The sequence below is a fragment of the Rhinoraja longicauda genome, chromosome 23 (genome assembly GCF_053455715.1).
Source record: "Rhinoraja longicauda isolate Sanriku21f chromosome 23, sRhiLon1.1, whole genome shotgun sequence".
Taxonomy (NCBI): Eukaryota; Metazoa; Chordata; class Chondrichthyes; order Rajiformes; family Arhynchobatidae; genus Rhinoraja; species Rhinoraja longicauda.
Genome location: NC_135975.1, coordinates 25,417,305 through 25,444,623, shown reverse-complemented (window position 1 = coordinate 25,444,623; position 27,319 = coordinate 25,417,305). Strand labels below are relative to the sequence as shown.

General features: G+C 41.6%; 1 protein-coding gene across 2 annotated transcripts in view; it reads right to left on the bottom strand.

Moving 5' to 3' along the window:
- Positions 1-2,151: 2,151 nt before the first annotated feature.
- The window catches only part of LOC144604950 (proton myo-inositol cotransporter-like), a 110,432-nt gene continuing 85,264 nt past the window's right edge, over positions 2,152-27,319 (bottom strand). For both annotated transcript variants that reach the window (XM_078419873.1, XM_078419872.1), the window contains 8 exons: positions 26,420-26,583; positions 18,990-19,110; positions 14,824-14,949; positions 9,857-9,978; positions 8,026-8,178; positions 6,784-6,933; positions 6,464-6,520; positions 2,152-6,156 (listed from right to left, as the gene is read on the bottom strand). In XM_078419873.1, the coding sequence (XP_078275999.1) occupies positions 6,122-6,156; positions 6,464-6,520; positions 6,784-6,933; positions 8,026-8,178; positions 9,857-9,978; positions 14,824-14,949; positions 18,990-19,110; positions 26,420-26,583 (928 nt within the window). In that variant the 3' untranslated portion in view covers positions 2,152-6,121. The remainder of the gene's footprint in view (positions 6,157-6,463; positions 6,521-6,783; positions 6,934-8,025; positions 8,179-9,856; positions 9,979-14,823; positions 14,950-18,989; positions 19,111-26,419; positions 26,584-27,319) is intronic.

Genomic DNA, 27,319 nt, shown 5'->3' with positions numbered 1-27,319 from the left:
AACAGCTAAACTCACCAACATATACAACATTACCTTTCAAGGCCTACAGGACAGATATTTATTTGTTAAAAATCACTGTGCTCAATAATGCTTTGGCACATGACACTGAAGTCGAAGTGTTTTTCTTGAAACGTTTAGTTATTAATATTCTTATGTACTTGATGTTACATATTATCAAGGTAGTTATAATGGTTTATCTTTTCATGAGCTATTTTGTTGCAAAACAACTGTCGTTATGATGGCTTAGTGGATAAATCCACTACCTTCTGTGGCATTAAGTTATCTGGACAAGATTGATCCCAGGTTTGGGATTAAGTCTGAAGTGTTCTACTGATAGTCAGATGTTACAATCAGTATTGTAACATCTCAATTAAGTTATTTCTTCTGATTGTTATTCGGTGACCCATATGTGGAAGTGTTTTTGCATGAATCAGAAGTCATACTGAATCTGTGGAGAGAGAAATGGTTAGTATTTCAGGTCAATGAACCTACACCTGAATAAGAAAAGGAAGAGAGCAACTGTTAATTAAGTTGCAGAGGGGTGGAGTGAGACAACAATGGTTATGTCTATAATAGGCTAGGGACATTGATCCACCCTTCTTCTTCTGAAACATATTACATTTAAGGCGAAGGGTCATTCACCCAAAATGTTGAAAGTTTCTCTCTCCATAGATAATGTTGAACTCGCAGAATATCTCTGCATTTTTTTTGTTGCAGATTTTGAGCTAGTGCAGCCTTTAAAAAAAATGTTGTTGGGTACCAGCAAGAAATAGGTATAACATTTTTGCTTGAATCTGGATTTAGGACTGAAAACAGCTGTTTGGGCATGGGTGCTGATGTCTATGAATGCATCCTAAGCCTTTGATTTCTAAATTAATGAAGGAAATAAAAGATATATACATCTGGTCTTCATCACCCTTCTATTAATGCTCACTTTTCACCTCTACTCAATAGTTACCATTTCCACAACAGATACATCCAATGCACACTACCACCGATGTTCTTGATTTCATCATTACTGCTGGTGCTAATTGTTTTTCTTTTGTACCAATTCTCTTTATACCAACTACCATTAAACCTTGTCACACCTGCACTGCATGTATTTATTCTTTTCACTAATTCCACACTTCACTTTCACATACACAACTAATGATCCAGTTTGTTCTCAGAATATGGCTCTCTCCTCTCCTGTTCTTACTGAGTACCTCTCACCGTGCGACGTGGAACTCGTTCCACACCAGCCTCACACTTCTGTTGCAGCTTTACTTTTACCCATTTAGGACACCATTCAATCTTTGAACTTTGAGCATAATTTATAAAAGAAAAATGGCAAATTACTGTACATAGAACTGGTACTAATTCTTAAACTCTAAGATTGTAGGGAACAATCGTGTGAACTGGAAAGTCTGCAGAGGAACAAAGGAAAACAAGGGAAAGTCGGCAAAAAGTTACTTCAACGAGATTGTAAAGATTTGGCAATGTATTTTTCAAATTGCAGACTTTGTAATGTCATGGTTGCAGGTGGGGAGTACCATTAGCTGTCATGCAAATTGTATCAATGGGTCTGCTCATCTGTTTTGCCAGAAGAGAAGTTTAACTTATTGGACAAATCATAAAAGTGTGGAGATTCCAACACTGATAAATCAGGCAAATTCTGAAGGAAACATAGCCCTACATAAAATTGCTGATGTTTTAGTTACTTGGAATACCCATTGGTTACACAACCTAAGCATCTATGCAAGGCTCAATCTAGAACTGTTACAGAAAAAGATGGATGAAAGAGAAAATTTACCAAGTAGTTTGTTCAGTTTGGAGACATGCATGCAATAATATGTGGTAAATCTATTGGTAAATTGACCTTGCGCAAAGAGTAAAGCTAATTACAGATCTCTTGGCCTTTTGATTGAGAGATTTTTTTTAATGAATTCATGGCAAAATGTTTCAATGGTCAATTTAAATTTTGGAGAGAAAATGTTTAATTGTAAAGATACTTAACACTGATATAAAATGTTCCAGACTGGGGAAACTAATATTTAGTCATATTTGCATTTGACATTTCAAAATTGTGAATACATATTCACAATGATAGTAATTTGCCAGTTATATAAATGTTTATGTATCAAATAAGATTTGAAGACAATGTTGCTGATCAATCAATATTTATTATTTCCCTTGACAGCTTATTTATTCATCACCAATTCAATAACTGGACCCATATACTTTTATATAAAGCAAAACTATTAAAACATACAGTAACATTAACAAATGTAATTTTACAACACTAATATACAAATATTTCAGATTTTAATAATGTTTAGGTCACCTAGATTATATAGATATCCACATTAAAAAACTGAATATTGCATCAGAATTGCCACGGTATCTAAATATCATATCTCATGGTGATCTTCCACTTCCTGTATTATATAAAATGTTTATCTACGTTTAAAAAAAATGATTATTAGAATGAAATTTATTTGTTTCAAATATTGCAAGGTTGCAAGAAATTGTTTTACAAATAGTGAGAAATGTTTGCTCATCCAACAGTGTTCATCTTAAACAGAACACTAAAAGCATGGAATAACAAGATAGATCCAAATTCTGACTAACCATTTTCACTAGAGCATCACCGTTAGTGTTAAACACTACTGTCAAGTTTATATATATATATTTGTATTACTTTGTAAACTTTGCATTCGTTATGTATATTGTTGTTTTTGACAATTCTTTTTCATGGTGACTTTGGAAAATAAATACTGGAACATTGAAAAGATGACCTTGGTAATCCTAATATATTCAACTAGTTCCACAAAGTACTCTTTCAAAAAGTACTGTTGGAGACATACGTCATCCAAAAAAGGTCCCTTCAAATTCATACAAAAATCTGACCATAATACCATTTCTGAAGTTAAGTTCTTCATTGGGAGATGGGCTAAGCTCCTTGCAGTGCAGTAAAACAAATAAATTTAAAAACTAAATTCAGTCCAAATTTATGATCTACCCCAAATTCTGCATGAAAAAATATTCTCAACTCTGGAATAGTTTCTTTCAGGTATGAACATCACAATTAGAAACAATTTACATCCATAAAGCAATTAGAACCTGTTCCATATAGAAATATACTTTTACCACACAAGTGTTTCGCAGCTTTGATTTTTATGTAGGGATGTACAGTTGGAACACTGTTAATGAAGCATAGACCAAATTTTCAAAATATTGCAAGAATTCAATAATTAATTAGCATACTTTATATAATTTTGCCAGACTATTGTTAGGCAAATTTGCTCCACCTATTACTTTGAAATACATGGCTGATACACACATAAGTTTGTAATTTAGCTTCCTGAAATTAGCTTGGTGAAAAATGTCAGTTCTTTTTTTCATTTTCAGCAAATAGTAGTGACCCAAAGCACTTTCTGAACAGATATAGCAGTATTACACTGAATAATGCTTTCCTTCCCACTCCAATAATTTATTTTCATCTCAGAAGAATGACCCCCTTCTTCACCTGCACAAAATTTTAACTGACCTCTACATTAGGGATGAGAAAGAGAGAGTGTTGATGTTAAAATCTGCTGAGACAAGAGGTGACAAAGTTGACATTATGCAGTAAATCCTCGTTATATCGGACCATGCGTGGGGGCTGGGGAATGGTGTCAGTTATTGCCGATTGTCCCGTATAACTGAGTAAAGTATTGTCATTGTATGTAGTTGAAATAAAGAACTGCAGACCCTTCTTCAGACTCGACCCAAAACGTCACCCATTCCTTCTTTCCAGAGATGCTGCCTGAGTTACTCCAGCACTTTGTGCCAATCTTCGTTTTAAACCAGCATCAGCAGTTTTTTCCTGCAAATCATAATTAATACACAAAAGGACACAAAGTGTTGGAGTAACTCAGCGGGTCAGGAAATATCACTGCAGAACATGAACAGGCAACGTCACGACCCTTCTTCAGACTGACCAGTCTGTTGAGTTAATCCAGCACTGTTGTTTCACCTTAAAGCCAGGTGCCGATGCAGCTGGTCTGCACCAGCGAGCATTTCTTCACCAGCTGCTGCAAGGTCTAGATGATATGGCTGTTGTTGCGGCTCATTTTGTAGCGCCTGGAGACAGGGCTTTGGGCGATTATTACTGACAGGCGATGCTCGGTCACCGTGGGGCTCTCTCCTTTCTCACCAGCTGCCACTTCTTCCTATTGACAATCACTTTGTCCACTCCCCGCTCCAACTCCACCTTCTCCCCCGCAGTTGCCGACATCTTTCAAGGTAGAGTATGTGGCGACTCCGGGGAAGGAGGAGGAGGTGGGGGAGAAGCCGAGAGGACAGACCATCGGGAGATGGAGGAAGAGCGGGGAATGGAAGAAATTGATGCGGAGAGGGAAGGGAACCTTACAGTAACCAAGCATATCCAGCTGGTGACAGCGGCCTGAAAAAAGTGCTGAAGGACGAAGGGCTCGCTGGTACACCTTGTGATCCGGAGGTGGCGTTGGAAGCCGAGGCTGTAAGTGGCCAGGGTGGTTGTGCGAGCTGGGGGTGGTGTAGTCAGAATCATCTGCTCTAACCAAAATCCATTATAAAAGGATCGCTAAAATGAGGGGCTACTGTAAATGGATAATGATTGGAGGTGCTCAATCCATTAATCTGGGCTTTCAAGTTACAGAAGGAAAATTCCATTGTAGCAAACTGTAACTCTTAGAATACCGTTAAAGGTACTAAATAGTTTTAAAAACTGACTGCAATTTTAAAGCAATCAGCACGGGACCAGATACAACACAAAATTAATATGAAGTAGTTCTGACATACAGTGCGCATCAGTTTTTGTTTTGAGTTGTAATATTTATTAATGTTATATGGTTATTTTCTATTTAACAGAAAATCTTTACACATTTCAGAGCTCTGAATTCTGACATACATTATGCTCTGGTTGTACTGTTTTAAAATCAAAACCAATTAAATATACATTATTATTTCAGATTGAAATGCAAAGCTCTGAGCTTCCTGTTTTTAAAAGTGCAGCCAAATCAATTATCAACCATAATTTAACAAATGATAGAGGCATATTGATATACTGAAGCACTAGAATAAGGAATTTAATACAAATTAAAAAGTTCAATTTGGTGTGAATGTTTCCCTTCTGTGTTTAAGCACAGAAATCAAATAGTATTTGGGTTTCATTGATACTTTTTAAACTGCTGCGTAATATTTTATGCCACTAACTCAAAATTGATTAGTCTGATGTTATATTAAAAATTGTCTGCCTAAAGATATGATGGCTACATCTTCTGATAGAATAAATGTGTTTTCAAATTTATTTCCGTGGAATGCAGTTTTCTCCAAAATTTCCCTTTGGTTATAATGATAACTGTAAATGACTGGCCTTTATTTTTTTTAGCAAAATAGGATTTTTTTTTAAAACATTAGAGAAAATAGGCAGCCAGATAGTTATACAAATCAAAAAAATACATACCCTGATCCAATATTTTTTTTTTTACCTTCTCCAGTTCCCACAAGTACTTGGAGAACCTTTGCAGAGTTGTGATAAGTAATATAAATAGTCAGCACCTATAGCTGGCAATGATAGAAAATTGAAAGTCAAAGGCCACATGTCTGCTACATACAATTACGATCACCACCACCAAATCGCATGCTTAAAAAAGTATTTCTTAATAAACAAAGTAACAGTGAAGAAAATTGTAGACAAAGACACGACGTGGTATTGTATCAGAATTTGTGATCTTTTCTTTGTCAGCAAGTTAAATGGCTTGTGACTTTGAAAAATACGTAAAACTCAAAAGTATGATATGCATATCATTGTCAAAGATGGTACCTGGCAAGACTCGTGACTTTTAAACAGAAAGCAAGACTGAAAAAAATTATAATGTCTATCAAAATAATTACATATATAGCACTTTTTCAGTGGTGTTAAGCACCCATAAAATACTTCCCATTAACAATTAAGACTACCTTTTAAATAATGCTCCTAATATTCCTTTTAGTTATTTTCTACTATATTTTATCTTACGGAATTCATTATCCAAGATTCCAGATAAACACGTTTCTTAAGAACCTTGCTCTGCATCTGACTGCTACAACGTGTGCAAGCGATAACGATGACAAACTGTCATGTTGTTGCTTGTGAGAAAGTTCTTTGTCTACCTGAAGAAAAATTGGTTTTTCAAAAGTGAAAATGAGCAGAAACATCCCACATACCAACTATCAGCACTTGAATACATCACAACGCGACTACTTTGAATACTTACTTTAGTGTAACACATAATAATACTATAATTAAGCTAATATGGTTGTCTTATTTTAAAAACAGATTATAATTTGTGAACGCAAAGCTATAATCTGAAATGCCTATTTGCTATATTTTTAATCTACATCACAGTGGCAGATGCAGAATCTAATGTCAGCGGCAAGTGCTGTTAGCAGGTAAATCAGAATACATTTGTTTGCCCACCTGTATACCAAACAATGCCTTCTTCATTTTCACTTCTTTGAACAAGTGGACTAGAGGCTATAAAACAAAAACACAACGGTTTAAAATGACCACCGGGGTTAGAGAAATAAAAAAACAATGATTTTTCTTTAAATTGAAGCAGCAGCCTCCAAATGCAGAATCATACACCAAACCAGAAGCAGAGTAGGTGGACAACAATATTCCTTGATTCTTAAGAGCAATCATAAAATACACCATTGCTGATCATTCTACATCAGAAGTATCATTATCAGAAAGATGATAATTGCTTCCTTTCACTCGAATATATTCAATATGCCGACCTTCATCAGAATCCAAAAGGCCGCATGTACATAGTCGGTTCTCAAACAAGGTCTCAATTTCCTCCAACTTTATTCCTTTAGTTTCTGGAAGACATCCATATATGAAAAACAACCCTAAGGTAGCTAGCGCAGAATACAAGAAGAAAACACCTGCAACACAAAAGTCCAGAGAAAGTCAAATCATTAACATGGCCTTACAAGGGTGATGGGGGAGAAATTGATATCACTGAACAGAGATTAATACTAAAGAGAATGTATGATTTTTTCAGTACAAAAGGCACATTGATAACACCTTACAAAAGAATGAAAAGATTTGTATACTCTTGAATCAAATGTAAATAACAAACTGAGAAAATAAGTATGTTAAAAAATTTCGAGATGGAGAAATTAATTCCATTTTTATACCTACTTTTGAAACTGGAAACTTGAAACCTCAATAAATCTAAAAGATTCCCATCTACCCTAAATGCATTAAATTGGTATTGTGCTTGCACCGAAACCTCAAATAAACATACTTTAAAATATATATCTTTTCATTAATTACTTATAGTCACAAGGGGGCACAGATTAAATTTTATCTGCATGTGCATGTTTAAAAAACTTAAAATTCAAATTGAAAATATAAATTGGATGGAAACAAAAGCTTTGTGCTTAACTTTTCTAACAGTACTTGATGTTCTTTTTAGCAGTACATAATCCTATACTTTAAATGGCTTTTCTTTCAGTTCCTGAGCTGCCTAATTGATCTAACAGTTCCCATTAAAATAAATCCTAGATTAAAGGATATGTCATCACATATTTACCAAAAATCTATTGCCTGTGTGAAATATACTACATTGTAATTTCAGCACATTTCTAGCTCTGAAATGTGTTCCATTGAATTCAATGAAATGGATTAGAAATAGAATGCCATGTGCCAACACAATTATGTTTAGTATTACAATTGAATTTCAGGTCAATACTATCCTTGACAATCCTGCTGACTTTCTTCTGTGCGAAATCATCATATTCTCAATTTGTATTCAATTGAACCCTTAATATTTATTAAATACCCAAACAAAATTTAAATAAACTAGAATGTCACTAGAATAGTTTACTGCTGAGTGCTGCTGTTTTGTCTATTGTGCAGCACGTTCCTTTAACTTATGATATATTATTAAATGGAGGCAAAATAACAATTCTACAATTATCACAAAATATATAATACATTTTTTAATTGGTAAAAACAAATTCATCTCCTACCATAATATGAGAGATACTCTGCTAAATGCAAAAATGTCAATGATACAAGGACATTGAAAATCCAGTTGACTCCAGAAGACATTGCATTCCCCGTACTTCTTGCCCACATTGGATATATTTCAGAATTTACTGTCCAAGGCATAGAACCCATTCCTGAAAACGATACAAAATTAAGTAAGTTGCAGATTTAAGTCTTCCCTAATATGAGCTGAGCATTTGCTCTCAAGATAATGCAAGGTCCATGCTGCTTACATTTGGCTGTGCAAGTTCAGCCAACGACAAATATGTGGTTAAATATAGCAGTCTAGAAGTTCCTGTCCCAGTGATGCTGAACTCTGCTGTGACCACGACTGGAATAATGATTTCATTTCCAGGAGCCCTAATTCCAGAAGATTTTTAGTTAAATGATTCCAGGAATGTCTGGCTTACCACAGAATGCTAAAGCAAACGTTGATCTCCTCAGAATTGAGAAGATTAAAGGATATCTGATAAGAAGTATTTAAAATTATGAAGGATCTAAATATAATAGACAAAAACTATACCCATTCTAAGGGGGGGGGGGGGAGGGGGGGGAAGAATGAGAAGACAATGAAAGATGTTGATTGGTAAAAGGACCAAAACTGAGGAAAACAGAAAACATGACAGGAAATGTTTTTGTTTACAAGGCAAGTGGCTAGCGCCTGGACTGTAATTCAGGGAGAGTAGTAAATGCATGTTTAGTCATGATGATCTCAAGTGGAATGGCTACAACTTTTTTCCTGTTGGCTACAACTGAAAACTATCTTAAGAAATTAGTAGAAACAAAGAACTGAGGTTGCTGGTTCATTCACAAAAGGAGTAATTCAGCAAGCCAGGCTGGAGAACATGGCTAGGTGTCATTTTAGGTCGAGACCCTTCTTCAGACTAATTGTAAGGGACAGGGAGAAGGAAGCTGGAAAAGGGGCGAGGCAGGTCAAAACGTGGCAGGTAATAGGTCGACACAGGCCAGGGTGATTTTTTGACAGGCAGATGGTTAGAACGAAAGTCACAGAACAATAGATGTGAGACAGCTTGGAAAGTGAGGAGGGGAGAAATAGGTGGGAGTTCAGGTAGGGCCCAGTGGGGGAGGGGGAGACGGCTGAGTGGAGGAGTGAAGAGGGGGGAGAGGTAGCTAACATTCCTCATATTTTGCCTAGAGAGCGAAAAACCCAACAATATGAACATTGAAACCTGTGTCACATCTATTATTATTTCTGGCCTTAGTTCCAACTATCTACCTGTCAAAAAATCTCACTGGCCTGTGTTGACCTATGACCTGCCACACTTTGTCCTGCCTCTCCCCCTTTCTAGCTTTCTCTCTCTTCTCTCTCCCCACTACAATCAGTCTGAAGAAGGGCCTCAACTTAAAACGTCACCTATCCATGTTCTCCAGAGATACTACCTGGCTTGCTGAGTAACTCCAGCAATTTGAGTCCTTTTTTAAACCGTTTACATGCTTTAAACTCTAGGTTAAATGCTTTACCTTTTACCGTTTACATGCTTTAATCCCCTGTCTACGTATTGTATTGTATTGCACTGTCTAATTGTATTGTACTGTATCATATTGTACTGCACTTTCATCCCGTCTATATGTTTTGCATTTGTATTGCACTATGCCCCCGGAGGCACTCTGTTTCGTCCCATTCATTGCATGATCTGTAAGGAGTGGAATGACATAGAAACTAAATACTAAATACTACTAAATACTATATATATGCAATGCTTAAAAAAAACATTTTAATGCTTTTTATCAAAGGCTGCTTTCTAATCAGTAAAATGTTACCATATTAATAACAAATGACATGTTTCATACCTGGTGCAAAAAAGATAAGATACAAGATAAGACCCAGTAATACAGTCCAGGAATATTTTGTGGGACAGAAGTTAAATGCCCAAGACAATCCTTCTTTCCTAAACTCTGACTCATTGCTGCACCTGTAAACGTCAAGGAGGATTATTGCAATTGATAAGGTAACATGGTTAGTAAAATTAAATCTTGAAAAATATACCTTGTTGAAGTTAGTCTGGTATGGATAGTCAAAGGCTATCAACTTCCATTTCTACTTATTATAAAGATTTATATCAGAAACAACTATAAATGCACTGCATCACTGAGAATGACCCAGTATAGGACAATTCACACAGAAGTAACCAGTCTAAGCTAATTGCTCACATATTATTTTTCTCCCATCAGCAATTGTTAAACAGAAATTGCCTAACCCTGTCCACTTTGAATTGACCTTTCAAGTTCTACCCTCATCATTTTCCTAAGCTGCCTTGTTGATCATTTTAAACTGATGTATCTCAATCCCCTAACCAAGAGGAAGATTTCTTTAACCAACCTTCATTCTACTTGTATTATTGCAGAACCAGGGCCTATGCCTTACTCACAAAGCAAACTTCTATATTCCATTTTGTGGTTTGCTGTCAATAAGTAAGGATCCTCTGGTGCATTTTAGTTGCTTTACCATGTTAAAAGATGTATCATTAATGCAACTGGAAGATTATTTCCAGTGGGGTTCCACAGGGCTCAGCACTTGGTCCCTGTCTGATGGTTTCAATGGTGTAGAATTTGATGAAGGATTGAGATTTTAAAAAGATTGATCATGATGCAGGCATGTGAGTGAGGTTAAAAAAAGAGGAAACGAGCCGAGCGCTTGTGCGAGGCGTACAGTGGGAGTAAAATTTTTTTTTGAAAATTTACACACAAAATTACCAGTTTCAAGCCTCTTTTAGTGCATTTTAAAATAAAAACAGACATTACAAAATAATGTGAATATGTCACTGTACACTAATAACATCTTGAAGTAAATTCACACATTAATTGAAAATCAGCCCAAAAAGGTGGTAATTGGCTTTTTTGCTGTGTTTTATATTTTAACCCCGTCTTAATTAATTTAGTTATATAATCTTGCACTTAAAATTAATATTTACTCATCACAGTTCCACCACTGATTTTCTGGCACTCTTGGTTCCAGAGGTTTGCTGGTTTATCCAGCCGGCCAAGGAAGTCGGATATGGGGATAGATGTGCTGGCTCCAGCTGGGTTGGAGTTCCAGAGCCCTGGCCACAGGTTGCAAATTCAACCCACCGATCGGCCGTGGAAGTCCCAATGAGGTCGAGATTGGCTGCCTTGCCCAGCCTAGGTGCCACATTTTCGGGTAGACTTCTAGGGCACCGGGGAATTTCTCACGGAACCCCTAGCGATCTCTAGTGGCCGAATTGATAAATTGGCCATGGAAGTCCCGATGAGGTCGAGATTGGCTGCCTTGCCCAACCTAGGTGCCACATTTTCAGGGAGACTTCCAGCGCGAGGGGGATTTTTGGCAGAACCCCTAGCGACCTCTAGCGGAACGCCTAGTGTTCATTTCAAGTCTATACATTGTTTTGTTTTTTTTTCTTTCTTTTTTTCGATCCGATTTCTCTGTTTATTTGGCAAAGTGAAAAACGCCGAAACCCTAGCGACTCTAGCGGAACAGTGTTCATTGCTTATCAACTTTTTTTTCTTTCTTATTTTCAATCCGATAGCTCCGTTGGTAAATGCGATTTTGGCAAAATGAAAAATGTGGAAATCATGCAAAAAGCGCAGTAAATGGATTTTAAAAATGCGGAAATCCGCGGAAACTTCACATGCCTGATGATGATACAAAAAGTGGCTGACCATGGCTGGAAAGTTTTAGAAATTTAGAACGTTTGGTCAAGTTATGCACTACTTCTTTTGCCTCCGCTGATGTACTAAGTCTGTACATTATTCCATGAAATCACACTCTAAACTTCAGGAGTTGTTAGTTTGCATTTGGATGCCTGGATTGTTCTTTATTCTAATTGATTTAATACCATTGTCTCTTTCCTGCAACAGACCCTACACTTTTTTCTTCTAAATCTGGCAAACTGTAATCTTTACATAGAGCATAGAACAGGAGAGCACTAGAATGGGCCCTTCGGCCCACAATGTTTGTGCCAAACATGATGCCGGTATGAACTGATCTCATCTGCCTGTACATGATCCTTATCCCTCTATTCCCTGCACTTCCATGTACATATCTAAAAGCCTCTTAAATACTACTATCATATCTGCCTCCACCACCACCCCTGGTAATGACTTCCAGGACCCCACCACCCTCTGCGTAAAAATACATACCCTGAACATTTCCATTCAACTTTTCTCCTCTCAGCTATGCTGTTGTACATTTCCACCCTGGGAAAAAGATTGACTGTCTGCTCTATCTATGCCTCTCATAATTTTGTATACTTCAAATAAGTCTCTCTTCAACATCCGACGTTCCAGAGATAACAATCCAAGTCTACCAACCTCTCCCTGTAGCTGAAACCTTCTAATCTGGTAATGCACCCTCTCCAAAACTTCCACATCTTTGCTTAATGGGGCAATCAGAAGGGCACGCAATACTTCAAATGCGATGTAACTAAAGTCCTTGGGAACTGCATCCATTAAATGGATTACAGTGATTTCCTGACCCAGATGTCATACATGACTTTACTTAGCTTTCAGATGCATCCTCCAGCAACAAAACATATCTCTTCTTACCTATTCAATACATATGGATGTATGGAGTAGGAGCCTTGACAAAAACTGGAGAAGCAACTGCATATTTTTTTATTGGACAATTCCCTGAATTTTCTATTACCCTGTCAAAATGTATGGTGAAAACATAAAATCACTATTTTATATCTTAGTATTTAGCAGGTATATTTCTCCAATGCTTGACTGAAGTGATGCATCTTTTCCTTCAAAGCTCCAGCCATGGAATACTGTTTTGATAGTAGGTATTTCAAGTTTAATTTAAATTTGCAGCTCATCACTGAAGCACACATGCCTCCTTTTCAGAGGTCATTACTTAGAGACAGCCAATATTTTTCTAAGAGGTGGCCTAATTTAAAATGGCATATATTGCTGATAAAACTATGGAAAGGCACTTGCCTTGGTTATGTTCCATCAGATGCTGCTTTAAGATTAAAAAATAACAAATGGATATTCTGGGTAATTTTAGAAAGAATAATGTATCACAGAGGATTGCAGATTAACTTTTTGGGATGTATATTTTTTTAATCATGCACCTATTATCTTAACAGTTGACTCAAGTATAAGACAACTTTGTTTCCCTACGTGTCTCAAAATGGTGTTGGGTAGACTGATGGGATTGAAGGCTGATAAATCCCCAGGGCCTGATGGTCTGCATCCCAGGGTACTTAAGGAGGTGGCTCTAGTAATCGTGGACGTATTGGTGATCATTTTCCAATATTCTATAGATTCTGGATCAGTTCCTGTGGATCGGAGGGTAGCTAATGTTATCCTACTTTTCAAGAAAGGAGGGAGGGAGAAAGCAGGGAATTATAGACCAGTTAGCCTGACATCAGTGGCGGGGAATATGCTGGAGTCGATTATCAAAGATGTAATAGCGGCACATTTGGAAAGCAGTAACAAGTAAGCATGGATTTACAAAGGGGAAATCATGCTAGACAAATCTTCTGGAATTTTTTGAGGATGTAACAAAATGGACAAGGGAGAGCCAGTGGATGTAGTGTACCTGGACTTTCAGAAAGTCTTTGATAAGATCCCACACAGGAGATTAGTGGGCAAAATTAGAGCACATGGTATTGGGGTAGGGTAATGGCATGGATAGAAAATTGGTTGTCAGACAGGAAACAAAGAGTAAGGATTAACGAGTCCCTTTCAGAATGTCAGGCAGTAACTAATGGGGTGCCGCAAGGCTTGGTGTTGGGACCGCAGCTATTTACAATATACATTAATGATTTAGATGAAGGAATTAAAAGTAACATTAGCAAATTTACAGTTGACACAAGGCTGGGTGGCAGTTTGAACTGTGAAGAGGATGCTATGAGGATGTAGAGTGACTTGGTCAGGTTGGGTGAGTGGGCAGATGCAGTATAACGTGGATAAATGTGAGGTTATCCACTTTGGAGGCAAGAACGGGAAGGCAGATTATTATTTGAATGGTGTCAGGTTAGGAAAAGGGGAAGAACAAGAAGACCTGGGTGTCCTGGTACATCAGTCACTTGAAAGTAAGCATACAGGTACAACAGGCAGTGAAGAAAGCTAATGGCATGTTGGCCTTCATAACGAGAGGAGTTGAGTATAGGAACAAAAAGGTACTTCTGCAGTTGTACAGGGCCCTGGTGAGACCACACCTGGAGTGTTTTGTGCCGTTTTTGTTTCCTAATTTGAGGAAGGACATTCTTGGTATTGAGGGAGTGCAGTGTATGTTCATAAGGTTAATTCCCGGGATGGTGGGACTGTCATATGATGAAAGAATGGAGCGACTGGACTTGTATTCACTGGAATTTAGTAGGAGGAGAGGGGATCTTATAGAGACATATAAAATTATTTAGGGATTGGACACGCTAGATGCAGGAAACATGTTCCCGATGTTGGGGGAGTCCAGAACCAGGGGCCACAGTCTAAGAATAAGGGGTAGGCCTTTTAGAACTGAGATGAGGAAAAGCTTTTTCTCACAAGAGAGTTGTGAATTTATGGAATTCTCTGCCTCAGAAGGCAGTGGAGGCCGATTCACTAGATGCATTCAAGAGAGTTAGATGGAGCTCTTAGGGCTAGCGGAATCAAGGAGTATGGGGAGAAGGCAGGAACAGGGTACTGATTGTGGATGATCAGCCATGATCACATTGAATGGCGCTGCTGGCTCGAAGGGCCGAATGGGTTACTCCTGCACCTATTGTCTATGTATATATCTAAAATGTAATCTAGCTATTCTTTCATTCAGCCAATAAAACTTGAATCTTTACCTGCCCCAGGCAGCTATGGTGTCGGATCTGTTGCTCACAGGAACACATGATGTTTCTGTAATATTAGGATGCTGCATTTTAAAACAGAAGCCACAGTTTTGATCCAACATACATCTGTCACAAAATCTAAAAAAAATAAAAAATTTTGATCATTTTAAAATGAACATACAAGATTTATTTTATACTATCTCAGAAAGAATCAATGTGAACTAAATATTCTTGATGCTTGTACATTTATCACATTGCACTTTCACAATTAAACCATTTGATGGATTATGAATCCCTCTTCAGACTGATTGTACATTGATGGAATGTATCTGATGCCATCAGCTAGAACAGGAATGAACGATATCATATTCTTTTGGTCATTTTGAAGTATGCAATTATACACATTTTGAAGTACAGGTCCACCACCGATTTTCTGGCACCCTTGGTTCCAGACCCTTATCCGGACCAACAGAGGTCACGTAATAGTGATACCACAGTACACCTCCGACCCGCTAATTGTACCCCTCCCGTGTTTCTTTTTTTTTTTTTTTTTTTTTTTTTTTTTTTTTTTTGATAAATATTTTTATTAAGCATAAGTACATATTAATAAATTATTATATCTTATACATTTCTATACTTTTTTTTTTTTTTTCAAAGAGGGAAAGATAGAGAAAAATAAAATAAAAATAAGAAGTCCAAATTGGAGAAATGAATGGAGTATTAAAAAAGTTATCCATCATTGGAGATATATCGATGATTTACAATTCATAATTCTTCCTCCATTCCATTATTCAGGCCGCGGTCAGGTCCTCGCACCAAGCCATTTTGACCCTTTAAATATACGATAAATGGAGACCATATTCCTCTGAAAAGAATCAACCTGTCCATGAGTACAAGTCTCAATCTTTCCAGATGGAGTGTCTCCGACATTCCTGTAATCCACATTTTAATTGTGGGGGATGTAGGACCTTTCCAAAATTTCAGTATTAATTTTTTCCCAATTATTAAGCTATAATCAATAAAAATTCTTTGATTCGTTGACACAGTACACCTCCGACCCGCTAATTGTACCCCTCCCGTGTTTCTAAAGCACCATGGACTGCTCGAAACTTAAATTTAAAAAATATTAAATGGAAATGAGCAAAATGGAAAATTAAATGGAAAAGAGCAAAACTTGCATTTCTTGCACGGATATCCCGATAGGGGTCAGATCGGCAACTCTCCGCCACCGACTCTGACAGGCCAGAGTTCCAGAGCCCTAGCCGCAGGGGACAAATTAGACCTGCCGATCGGCCGTGGAAGTCCCGATGAGGTCGAGATCGGTCGCCTCACCTGGCCTAGGTGCCACATTTTCAGAGAGGGAATTCAAGTGTATTCTTGTAATTTTGTCCGTATTAAAGGAGATGTCGGACCACCAGTTGCCGGAAAATCGGTGGTGTGTGTTTCAATCCTTTCACTTGAGGTTACAATATCCACTATCATTAAATCTGATCACCAGTAATAAAGGAAGCATGACGGGAAATTGGGTTGATTTATAATTAAAAAATGCCGCCTAAGTCTATTTTCACTTGAATCAAATGAAATGCAGAATTGGATTTCCCTGTCACATCAGGTTGAATTGGCTACTGCAAATTAACCCTTGTTTAGGTGGGTGACAGAAGACTCAGGGGATTTGATGAACAAGAAGTTGCAGGGAAATAAATAGGAGAATGGAGTTAATGGAATTATTCCAAGATCCAGAATGGTTGGTGGCTGTTTAGCCCGTCATGGCTGTGTCGGAAAAATTCAAGAGAAATAAAACAAGGCCTCAGAGAAAAAAAATACCACGTGCAATTAATATAGGTATACTGATACGTCAATATAGAGTCATAGAGAGTCATTCAGCACAAATACAGACCCTTCGGCTCAACTCATCAATGCCAACCAAAATGCCCTATCCAAGCATGTCACAATTATCATATCATATCATATCATATCATATCATATATATACAGCCGGAAACAGGCCTTTTCGGCCCACCAAGTCCGTGCCGCCCAGCGATCCCCGTACATTAACACTATCCTACACCCACTAGGGACAATTTTTACATTTACCCAGCCAATTAACCTACATACATGTACGTCTTTGGAGTGTGGGAGGAAACCGAAGATCTCGGAGAAAACCCACGCAGGTCACGGGGAGAACGTACAAACTCCTTACAGTGCAGCACCCGTAGTCAGGATCGAACCTGAGTCTCCAGCGCTGCATTCGCTGTAAAGCAGCAACTCTACCGCTGCGCTACCGTACCGTTCCTCTACATGTTGGCTTAGAAAACTATCTCGTATACATTCCAAGAAATCCTCTTCCTCAGCACCTCTGCCAATTTGATTCACCCAATCTATATGTAGATTGAAGTCACCCATTATAACTGTTTTACCTTTGTTGCACGCATTTCTAATTTCCAGTTTGATGCCATCCCCAATTCTACTACTACTGTTAGGTGGCCTGTACACAACTCCCACTAGTGTGTTCTGCCCCTTAGTGTTTCGCAGCTTGACCCATATCGATTCCACATCCTCCACATCCTCCTTCCTTTCTATTTCGTTAATCTCCTCTCTAACCAGCAACGCTACCCCACCTCATTTTCCTTTCTGTCTATTCCTCCTGAATATTGAATATCCCTGGATGTTCAGCTCCCAGCCTTGGTCACCCTGGAGCCATGTCTCCGTAATCCCAACAATATCATATTCATTAATAACTATCTGCACATTCAACTCATCCACCTTATTCCGAATGCTCCTTGCATTGAGACACAAAACCTTCAGGCTTGTTTTTACAACACTCTTACCCCTTATACAATTATGTTGAATAGTGGCCCTTTTTTATTTTTGCCCTGGATTTGTCTGCCTGCCACTGTTACTTTTCACCTTGCTACCTATTGCTTCCACCCTCATTTTGCACCCCTCTGTCTCTCTGCTCATGCTCCCATCCCCCTGCCACATTAGTTTAAATCCTCCCCGACAGCACTAGCAAACACTCCCCCAAAGACATTGGTTCCATTCCAGCTCAGGTGCAGACCGTCCTGTTTGTACTGGTCCCACCTCTCCCAGAACTGGTTCCAATGTCCTAGAAATATGAATCCCTCCCGCTTGCACCATTTTTCAAGCCACGTATTCATCTGAAATATCCTCCTATTTCTCTCTGACTAGCACATGGCACTGGTAGTAATCCAGAGATTATTACCTTTGAGGTCTTACTTTTAAGTTTATCTCCTAGCTCCCTAAATTCACCTTGTAGGACCTCATCCCGTTTTTTACCTATATCGTTGGTGCCAATGTGCACCACGACAACTGGCTGTTCACCCTCCCCCTCCAGAATGTTCCGCAGCCGCTCAGAGACATCCCTGACCCTTGCACCAGGGAGGCAACATACCATCCTGGAGTCCCGTTTGCGGACGCAGAACCTGGCCCATATCCCTCTGAATCTTTCCTATCTAACTGTTCACATGTGGTTTAAATGTTGTTATTGTACCTGCATGAACTACTTCATCTGACAGCTCGTTCTATATACCAACCACCCTGTGTGAAACATTCACCCCTCAGATTCTCATTGAATCTTTCCCCTCTTAAAGCTGTCCCCTAGGTCTTGATTCCCCTACACTGGAGAAAAAGACTCCCTATCTGTGCCCTTCATGATTGTATAAAACCCTTATAAGATCTCTCGTGAGCTCCAAGGAAAGAACCCCTAGCCTGAGCAACCTCTTCCCATGGCTTATCCCCATACACGATCCTGAGTTCATCCAGCTGTCAGAAGCAGCTGCATGGTGCACTTCCCATGCATGTAAATTAGTGCATTTGTTTTAAAATTTGTCAATTAATGTCATTATACTCAAGAAGTAGTTTGTGCCAGCATTGAGAACAATGTAATTAAGAACATACGAATCAGAAACAGAAGAAAGCCATGTGGCTCTTCAACCATGTCATTCCTTAATATCATGACTAATGCTGCCTGTTGCTTCCTGTCTCATCACCATCCTGGCTGATTTACAAATCTGTTGCATTTATGAGAATTGCAGAAGTGTGGGGTTTATGTTTCGCCTTTATGTACATCCACCATAAGTAACAGTCACAATCTGATAGTAATGAATGAAGGCGACTGAAAAAGTGTATCTTAAATAAGAGTGAAAAATAATGACTTACTTGTAATTAACACAGCTGATATTATGTCCCGAAGGGTCTCTGGGATGGAGAATAATTGGTGGTGAAGCTAGAGCTGATAATAAAAACCCAACTGCTAGAATCACAAGGCTTACTACTGTTCCTGAAATAAAAATCAGACACAATAAGATTTTTTTTTCAACGAATTAAGGCAAATAATTGCTTCGCAAGTTAATCTCGAGTGAGTTGCATCTGTTACAAATAATTTGCTCTTAAAACAGTAATTACTAACGTGTTGCTTCATAAAATCCCCAAAAATGTTCAAAAAAAGCTAGTAGAAAGAATGATGGAATAACCCGTTCACTTAATAGATGCTTAAGTTTGTCGGTCCTCTACAAGACACAAGAATAAGGACACCAAACAGAAAATAGGGGAATCACTTCCCTTGTTAGTCATGGTCGCCTCATTATCCCCCTAGAATCCTTTTTTCCTTTTTGGAATGAAAAGATCCTGTGTCTTCCGAATTATTCCCAGAAATTCCTGCCTTTGCTGTTCCACCATCATTTAAGTTAGGGTCCCTTTTCCAATCAACTTTAGCACACACTGTACATAAAATCTCTTTGGATTATCCTCAATATTATCTGCCAGGACCATCTCCTGCCTCCTTTTTGTCCTTCTGATTTCCTTCTTTAGCGTACTCCAGTTCACAAAACTCCTCCAGGGATACACTTGATCTTAGCTGCCCATGCCTCCCTATTCCTGACCAGGGCCTCAATTTCCCTCATCATCCAAGCTTCCTTACTCCCACATGCCTTGCCCTTCACTCTAACAGAAACATGAATACCCTGAACTCTTGTCAGCACACTTTAAAAACATCCCACTTTCTGAATGTTGCTTTCACTACAAACAACCTGCTTTAATCAATTTGAGCAAGTTCCTGTCCAATACCATCAATGTTGGCCTTGCCCCAATTTAGATTTCAGAATATATATTTACGTGTTTTACAGAGTTAAACACTGATTTTCCAGCAACTGGTGGTCCTCCCACCCCTATAATCTGAACAAAATTAAGAGCACTCAGTTGAAATTCCCTGAGCAGCCACAGATGGCACTGCGATGGTGGTGAGCGCTCTTTCCTGTCATAGTCATAGAGTGATACAATGTGGAAACGGCCCTTCGGCCCAATTTTCCCACACTGGCCAACAATGTCCCAGCTACACTAGTCCCACCAGCCTGCGCTTGGTCCATATCCCTCCAAATCTGTCCTATCCATGTACCTGTCTAACTGTTTCTTAAACGTTGGGATAGTCCCTGCCTCAACTACCTCATCTGGCAGCTGTTCCATACACCCACCACCCTCTGTGTGAAAAAGTTACCCCTCAGATTCCTATTAAATCTTTTTCCCCTCACCTTGAACCTATGTCCTCTGGTCTACAATTCCCCCAAACTGCGTGTCGTGTCACTCCGTCACAAAAGGGTCATTTGTTTACATTTAAACATTGAAATCTTGTCTTGGCCTTGTCTAATTCTATCTCAATGTTTAAGTATTTTGTGTTTCAACTCTGCCTGGTCTCCACACACCACCCAACAACCCCTCCTTCCACCATTCTGTTCAATTTTCTTCTTACCCTCTAGAACTCTAAACTTTCTGTCAAGCCTTCTCTAACTTACTGGGCACTTTTAAAAAGCTGCTTCCCAAAATCCCTTTTCAACTATGCTCCCAATCCTTGCTCCTTTCTGTTTTGGCAAAGAAAATACAGTAAACCTTTGTTTTAATGACCCCCTTAGGACAGACTTCGGATATAGTGGCCGTACCTGCCGACCCATTCCCGGCACGCACCATCTCCCTGACCGTTTAGAGCCTCGGCTTCCGATCCCACTCCCCACTCGCAAGATGCACCAGCGAGTACTTGTTCAACCACCGCAAGGTCCGGTGACATGGCTGTTGTTGCGGCTCACGTTGTAGCCCGACAGGACAGCTTTCTTCAGGCTGTTGCAGCCGACAAGACATGCCCGATCACCGTGGGGCTCAATTCCCTCTCACCCTCTGTCGCTTCCAAGGTGGAGTATGTCAGCGACTCCGGAGAAATGGGAGGAGGAGGAAGTGGCAATGCTGGCGTTGGGGATAGTGCTGGGAGGGGCATAGGCCAAGTGGATAGTGTGACGGGAAAAGCAGGGCAGCGGTCGAGTGGAGAGTGGACAAAGCCACCATCAATAGCAAGAAATGGCAGCAGGTGAGCTTCCATTCACATTCAGTGTACATTTTTGTTTTATTTAAGTTTCTGGCACTTCATGGTGCTTTAGAGACACGGGAGAGGTGTAATTAGCGAGCCAGGCGCGTATTGTCATTTTGTTATAAATATCTCTGTTGGTCTGGAAACACGGATAATCCAGAAAAACCCTGGAACCGAGGGTGCTGGAAAAATCGTTGTTTAACCTGTACTATGTTTACATATCTGTTGTGCTACTGCAAGTAAGAATTTCATTGTTCCGTTTCGGGACAATTGACAATAAAACACTCTTGTCTCCATTAAAATTATGAGAAGCATAGATAGGGGAGACAGTCAGAACCATTATCCCACGGTGGAAATATCCAACACTAAAAGACATAGCTATAAAAATCCTGTTCCCACCTCTGATTTATGATGGGATCTTGTTTTTAAAACATAGCTGATTGCTGTTTGAAAAATATGGAAGAAGCTCGAAGATACGGAGTGTATAAGTGCATGGCATGAGTGACTGCACTTCACCATAGAGCGGGTTCCAGAATGGTGCCAGGACCCTTGTGTTCTTGAGACCAGTCATCATAAGGAGTCCCTAATGGTGGTAGGCTGGCCATCAACAGCTTCTCATATCAGTGAAGACTCACCAAGCAGGGCATGAGATTTGTTGCTTAATTAAATGTTTTTCACCGTAATAAACTTAGTTGTTTGTGACATGATATTGTACCGCCACCTGGGGGTCAAACCACTTACTGATTGAACATTCGTCACCAGAACTGGAATGATCACGTGACAGGGAGATGACAGTTGACAGTTGGAGATGACAGTTGACAGTTGGAGAGGAGAAGCAGCTCGAGCCCACGAGTGGACATACGTGTGGTGCTCCTCTCAACAGCAACAAGCACCTAACTCTTCTCCTAACTAAGCGCGCGGGTGTTCATTTCGTTAATAAAACCCGTGTGAGTCACAATTCTTGGTTTACTACATTGGTGACCCTCGACCATCCAACGCGGTTATTTTTGGATTTCAACAATGGACACAGAGGACAACCCGGCCCAGCAGAACGCAGTCGCTGTCAAACTGCACATTTTCTGGACCGCACAGTCACACGTGTGGTTCCAACAGACTGAGTCCCAGTTCAATATTCAGCGCATTATTACCGATGCAACCAAGTATTTCTACGTGGTCGGCGCGCTGGACCAAGACACAGCAGGGCGCCTCATACATTACCTTTGCCAACCGCCTGATGATGGCAGGCACGAGGGCCTCCAATCACTCCCGTTGCACACTTTTGGGCTCAGCCATCGCGAACGGGCCGCCCGGCTCCTTCACATGGATGGGCTCAGCGATCATAAGCCGTCAGTTTGCTCTCGCTGATGGATGGACATCAGCCTTGCTTCCTATTCGAGCAAGTGTTTCTGGAGCAGATGCCTGATGACATCTGCCTGCTCCTCGCTGGTAGTGATTTCGCTGACCCTCAGCAGCTGGCTGAACGAGCGGACGAGCTGTGGCAGGCCAAACAGCAGGATGGTGTTTCCATCGGTCAGGTGTTGGCAGTTCTGCGGCGGTCCCAGCGGCTATTTCCAGCCCCTGCTGCCAGCACAGCGTCGAAGCCGGTCTCGGACGACGCCGGTAAAGGTACATGGTGCTACTACCACCAACGCTGGGGTTCCGAGGCCCGTCGATGCTGTTCTTCCAGCATGCATCCGGGAAAAGCTGTGGCCGGCCGCCAGTAGTGGCTGTCGCGGTTGGCCAGAAACATCACCTCTGTATCTGGGATCACCACTATGGGCATCGTTTCCTCGTTGACACGGGAGCGGAGGTCAGCATATTGCCCCCCGTCGGGAGTCGACACCCGTTCCGGTAGGCGAGGGCCTCCCCTGACTGCCGTCAACGGCAGCTCCATTCGGACATACGGTGTCCGAATGGTTCCCCTTATTTTCGGCTCCTGCCACTTCACTTGGCCTTTCACTGTCGCGGACGTCTCCCAACCGTTGCTGGGTGCCGATTTCCTCCGGGCACATTCTCTGCTGGTCGATATGAAGGGACAACGCCTCGTCCACTCTGAGACTTTCCAACCCGTCTCTTTGCCCCACACCTCGACTCGGTATGTTCCGCTAAGAACGTGTGTGCTCAGATACTAGCAGATTTCCCCGACATCCTGACTCCTCAGTTCCAATCTGCCCGCCCCTAACACGGCGTGCAGCACCATATCCCCACCACCGGACTGACACGGCATGCAGACTTCCCCCCCGAAAAACTGCAGCTTGCCAAGAATGAGTTCCAACAAATGGAGGGCATGGGCATTGTGCGTCGGTCCAACAGTCCGTGGGCTACTCCCCTTCACATGGTCCCTAAAGCGTCTGGGGGCTGCAAGGCCTTGTGGGGACTACCGCCGTCTTAATAATGCCATGTCGGCCGATCAGTATCCTGTTCTCCACATTCAAGATTTCACGGCCCGTCTGGACGGCACAAAATCCTTTTCAAAAATTGACCTGGTCCACGGTTACCATCATATTCCTGTGCACTCGGACGACGTGCCCAAGTCCGCAATCATCACACCTTTTGGCCAGTTTGAGTTCCTCAGGATGCCTTTCGGCCTCAAGAACGCTGCTCAGGCTTTCCAATGCCTTTTGGACATGGTAGGCCGTGGGTTGGACTTTCTGTCCATTTACCTAGATGACATTCTCGTTGCCAGTTGCTCTCGTCAAGAACACTGCGCGCTCCTCTGGCTCCTTTGCCAGCAGCTGAGCGAACACGGCCTGGCCATTAATCTGGCTCAGTTCCAGTTTGGCCTTAATTCAATTAATTTCCTTGGCCATCACGTCACCCAACATGGTGCAGTCCCGCTCCCGGCCAAGGTAGAGGCCATTCGGCAGTTTCCTCATCCTTCCACGGTAAAAGGTCTTCAGGAGTTCGTTGGCATGGTAAACTTCTACCATTGGTTTGTGCCAGCGGCTGCCAGGATTATGTGGCCATTGTTCAAGTTCCAGGCCAGCAAGCAGCAGCACCTCGAGTGGGATGCCGACGCCAAGGCCGCTTTCAACGGCGCAAAGGAGGCGCTAGCACAGGCAACGATGCTGGTCCATCCGCGGGCCGAGGCTCCGACCATCCTGCTGTCGACGCAACTGACACTATTGTAGGTGGAGTACTCGAGCAGCTGATCGACGGCCACTGGCAACCACTCGTATCTTTCAGCCGTCACCTATGCCCTCCGGAACAGCGCTTTCGACCGTGAGCTCCTGGCGTTCTCCTGGCCGTCCACCACTTCCGTTATTTCCTTGAGGGCACCTTTCACAGCCTTTACCGACCACACGCCCCTCACATTTGCATTCGCGAAGGTCTCCAATCCCTGGTCCGCACGACAGCAGCCTCACTTGGCTTACATCTCTGAGTACACGACCTGTGTCCAGCACACTGTGGGTAAAAACAACCAGGTCGCCGACGCATTGTCCCGCAATACCATCAATGCTGTCCTCACTTTAGCCCAGGGCATCGACTATTCGGCCCTAGCAGCTGTGCAGCAGGACGATGAGGAGATGCATGCCTACCGCAACAACATTTCCGGCCTGTTCTTGGACCGCTGGGACCACAGGTTCCGTCCGTGGTTTGGCCCACGCTTCCATCCGGGCAACGACGGCGCTGGGAGCGGCAAAATGTATGTGGCACGGATTGCGGAAGCAGGTTGCCAACTGGGCCAGGGCGTGCATTCCCTGCCAGATATCTAAGGTTCAGTGTCACATCAAGGCACCCCTGCAGGATTTCTCTTTGCTGCGCTGTCGCTTTGACCATATCCTCGTCGATCTGGTGGGCCAGCTACCACCATCCAGGGGTGTCACCCATCTTCTCACCATTGTAGGCCGGTTCACGCGATGGCCAGAGGCTGTCCCGCTCACCAATACCTCTATGTGCCCGTGCCCTCGCTGCTCACTGGATCGCCAGTTTTGCTGTGGCAGTGGACATCTCGTCAGACCGCGGTGGACAGTTCACCTCTGCGATGTGGTCTGCCATGGCCCAGCTGCTGGGTGCGCAGCTGCACCACACCACAGCTTACCATCCACAATTCAATGTGCTGGTGGAACGTTTCCATCGGCACCTGAAGTCCTCCCTGAAGGCGCGGCTCACGGGCCCAGACTGGTGAGATAAGTTACCTTGGGTTTTGTTAGGGATCCGTACCGCCCCGAAAGAGGATTTGGCTACTTCATCCGCTGAGTTAATGTACGGCGCACCGCTTACGGTCCCAGGGGACTTCATCCCAGCAGCACGTGGGCAGCAAGAGCCTCCTTCAGCTGTGCTAGTGCGTCTCCGCGAGTAGGTGGGCCAGCTGGACTTACTACTTCACACGTCCCACCTTCCCTCAAGGACTGTCAGTACGTTTTCCTTCGTAGGGACTCTCATCGGACCCCGCTACACCAGCCTTACGAAGGTCCTTTCCGGGTGCTGCAACATGGCACCGCGACTTTTGTGCTGGACATGGGGGGCAGACGGGAGATTGTTTCGGTGTCCCACCTTAGGCCTGCTCATGTCGATATTGATCAGCCGGTGCGGGTAGCACAGCCCCGTCGTAGGGGTCGGCCGCTTGGCCACCCACACCCACCCTCGCCTCTGTTGGCACCTTACTCGGGCCTTGCTCATTTTCATTCCTCCGGTTCTGGGGGGTCATGTGGCGCCACCTGGGGATCAAGCCACTTACTGATCGAACCTTCGTCACCAGAACGATCACGTGACAGGGAGATGAGTTGACAGTTGGAGATGACAGTTGACAGTTGGAGAGAAGCAGCTCGAGCTCACGAGTGGACAGACGTGTGGTGCTCCTTTCAACAGCAACAAGCACCTAACTGTTCTCCTAACTAAACGCACATGTTCAACCACTGTTTTGTTAATAAAGCCTGGTAAATTCACAACTCTTGGTTTACTACAAAATGTTATTTCTCCAATCAATGATCCGTAACATCAAAAACCTGCTAAAATCATTACAACATGATCATTTTCTAAAAATGTTACATTTGAAACTACAAAGACATTTATATCTTTCCATCCTTTATAACATTACACCATTACTAAAATAAATTAAATGTCTGGAATGGAAATCTTTTTTTAACCAATGAATTCTTGCAGTAATTGCTAACAATGATGCAATCATCATCAGCCTCTTGAAGGGGAGCCTCGTCTTTCCCTGATTTAATCTCAGAATGGCAATGGGCGGATTTTTCTAATATTTCCTATATAGGAGAAGTTTGAGGTTACCAACCTGCAAGACTGCATAGGGTGAGCTTTCTGCGACCAACTTTTTCAACCAGCCAAACTCCAACCATCGTAAAAATGAAGTTAGTTCCTGCTGTGACTGCTGCCAACCATATTGCTAGTTTATCATCTTGCACTCCTGACATCTGCAATATCGTAGCACTGTAGTACCTAATGGTAATGGATAGACACAATACATAATTATTACCAGTATAATCCGACGGCACCACAGCTAAAACTGTGTACACTACATTAAGCATATACTAATCAGCATTTCAGAGTTTAAGAGTGTGTTCTTGGGTATGGCAAAGAAGTGATCTTGCATTGAGTGTAGGTACTCTGCATGAGTCTGCAGTCCAGTCCATAGTCATTGCACATACGGAAGAAAAGTTAATAACAGCTTGCACCTATTGGTAGCGCCAATTTAAGCACAAAGGTACCATTCAGCAGGGACGTCACTTTTTTAAAGTGATGATGGCATCTGTCTGGCAGGCTGTAAAGTGCCTAGATTCTATTCAGTACAAACATGGGCAGCCACAAGAGTTGAAGATTGATGGCAATGACAGGGCAAGTTGTCTCAAGAGATTGTCACGGAGGCTTGCAAAGTCTTGTTGAGTAATGGTGCTGTAGGTTGTTCAGAGGTGGGTTGTGCACATTGGGAGAAAAACAGCAGTGTTGCTGATGCCATCCCCACTTGTAGAGGCAAGTAAATACTTTACCTCAATGGCCTTGTCCTTTGGTAAAAACTTTCAAAATCCTGATATCACTGATGGAAATATGAACCGGTAGTAGGAGAAAGCAAAGTCATCTTTGCTCCATTGGTTGTTAAAACCAGGTGTCATTCTGTCCAGTTCTTATAATGATCATAACAGAACACCAGGGACCTTATATAAACACTGATAAATGA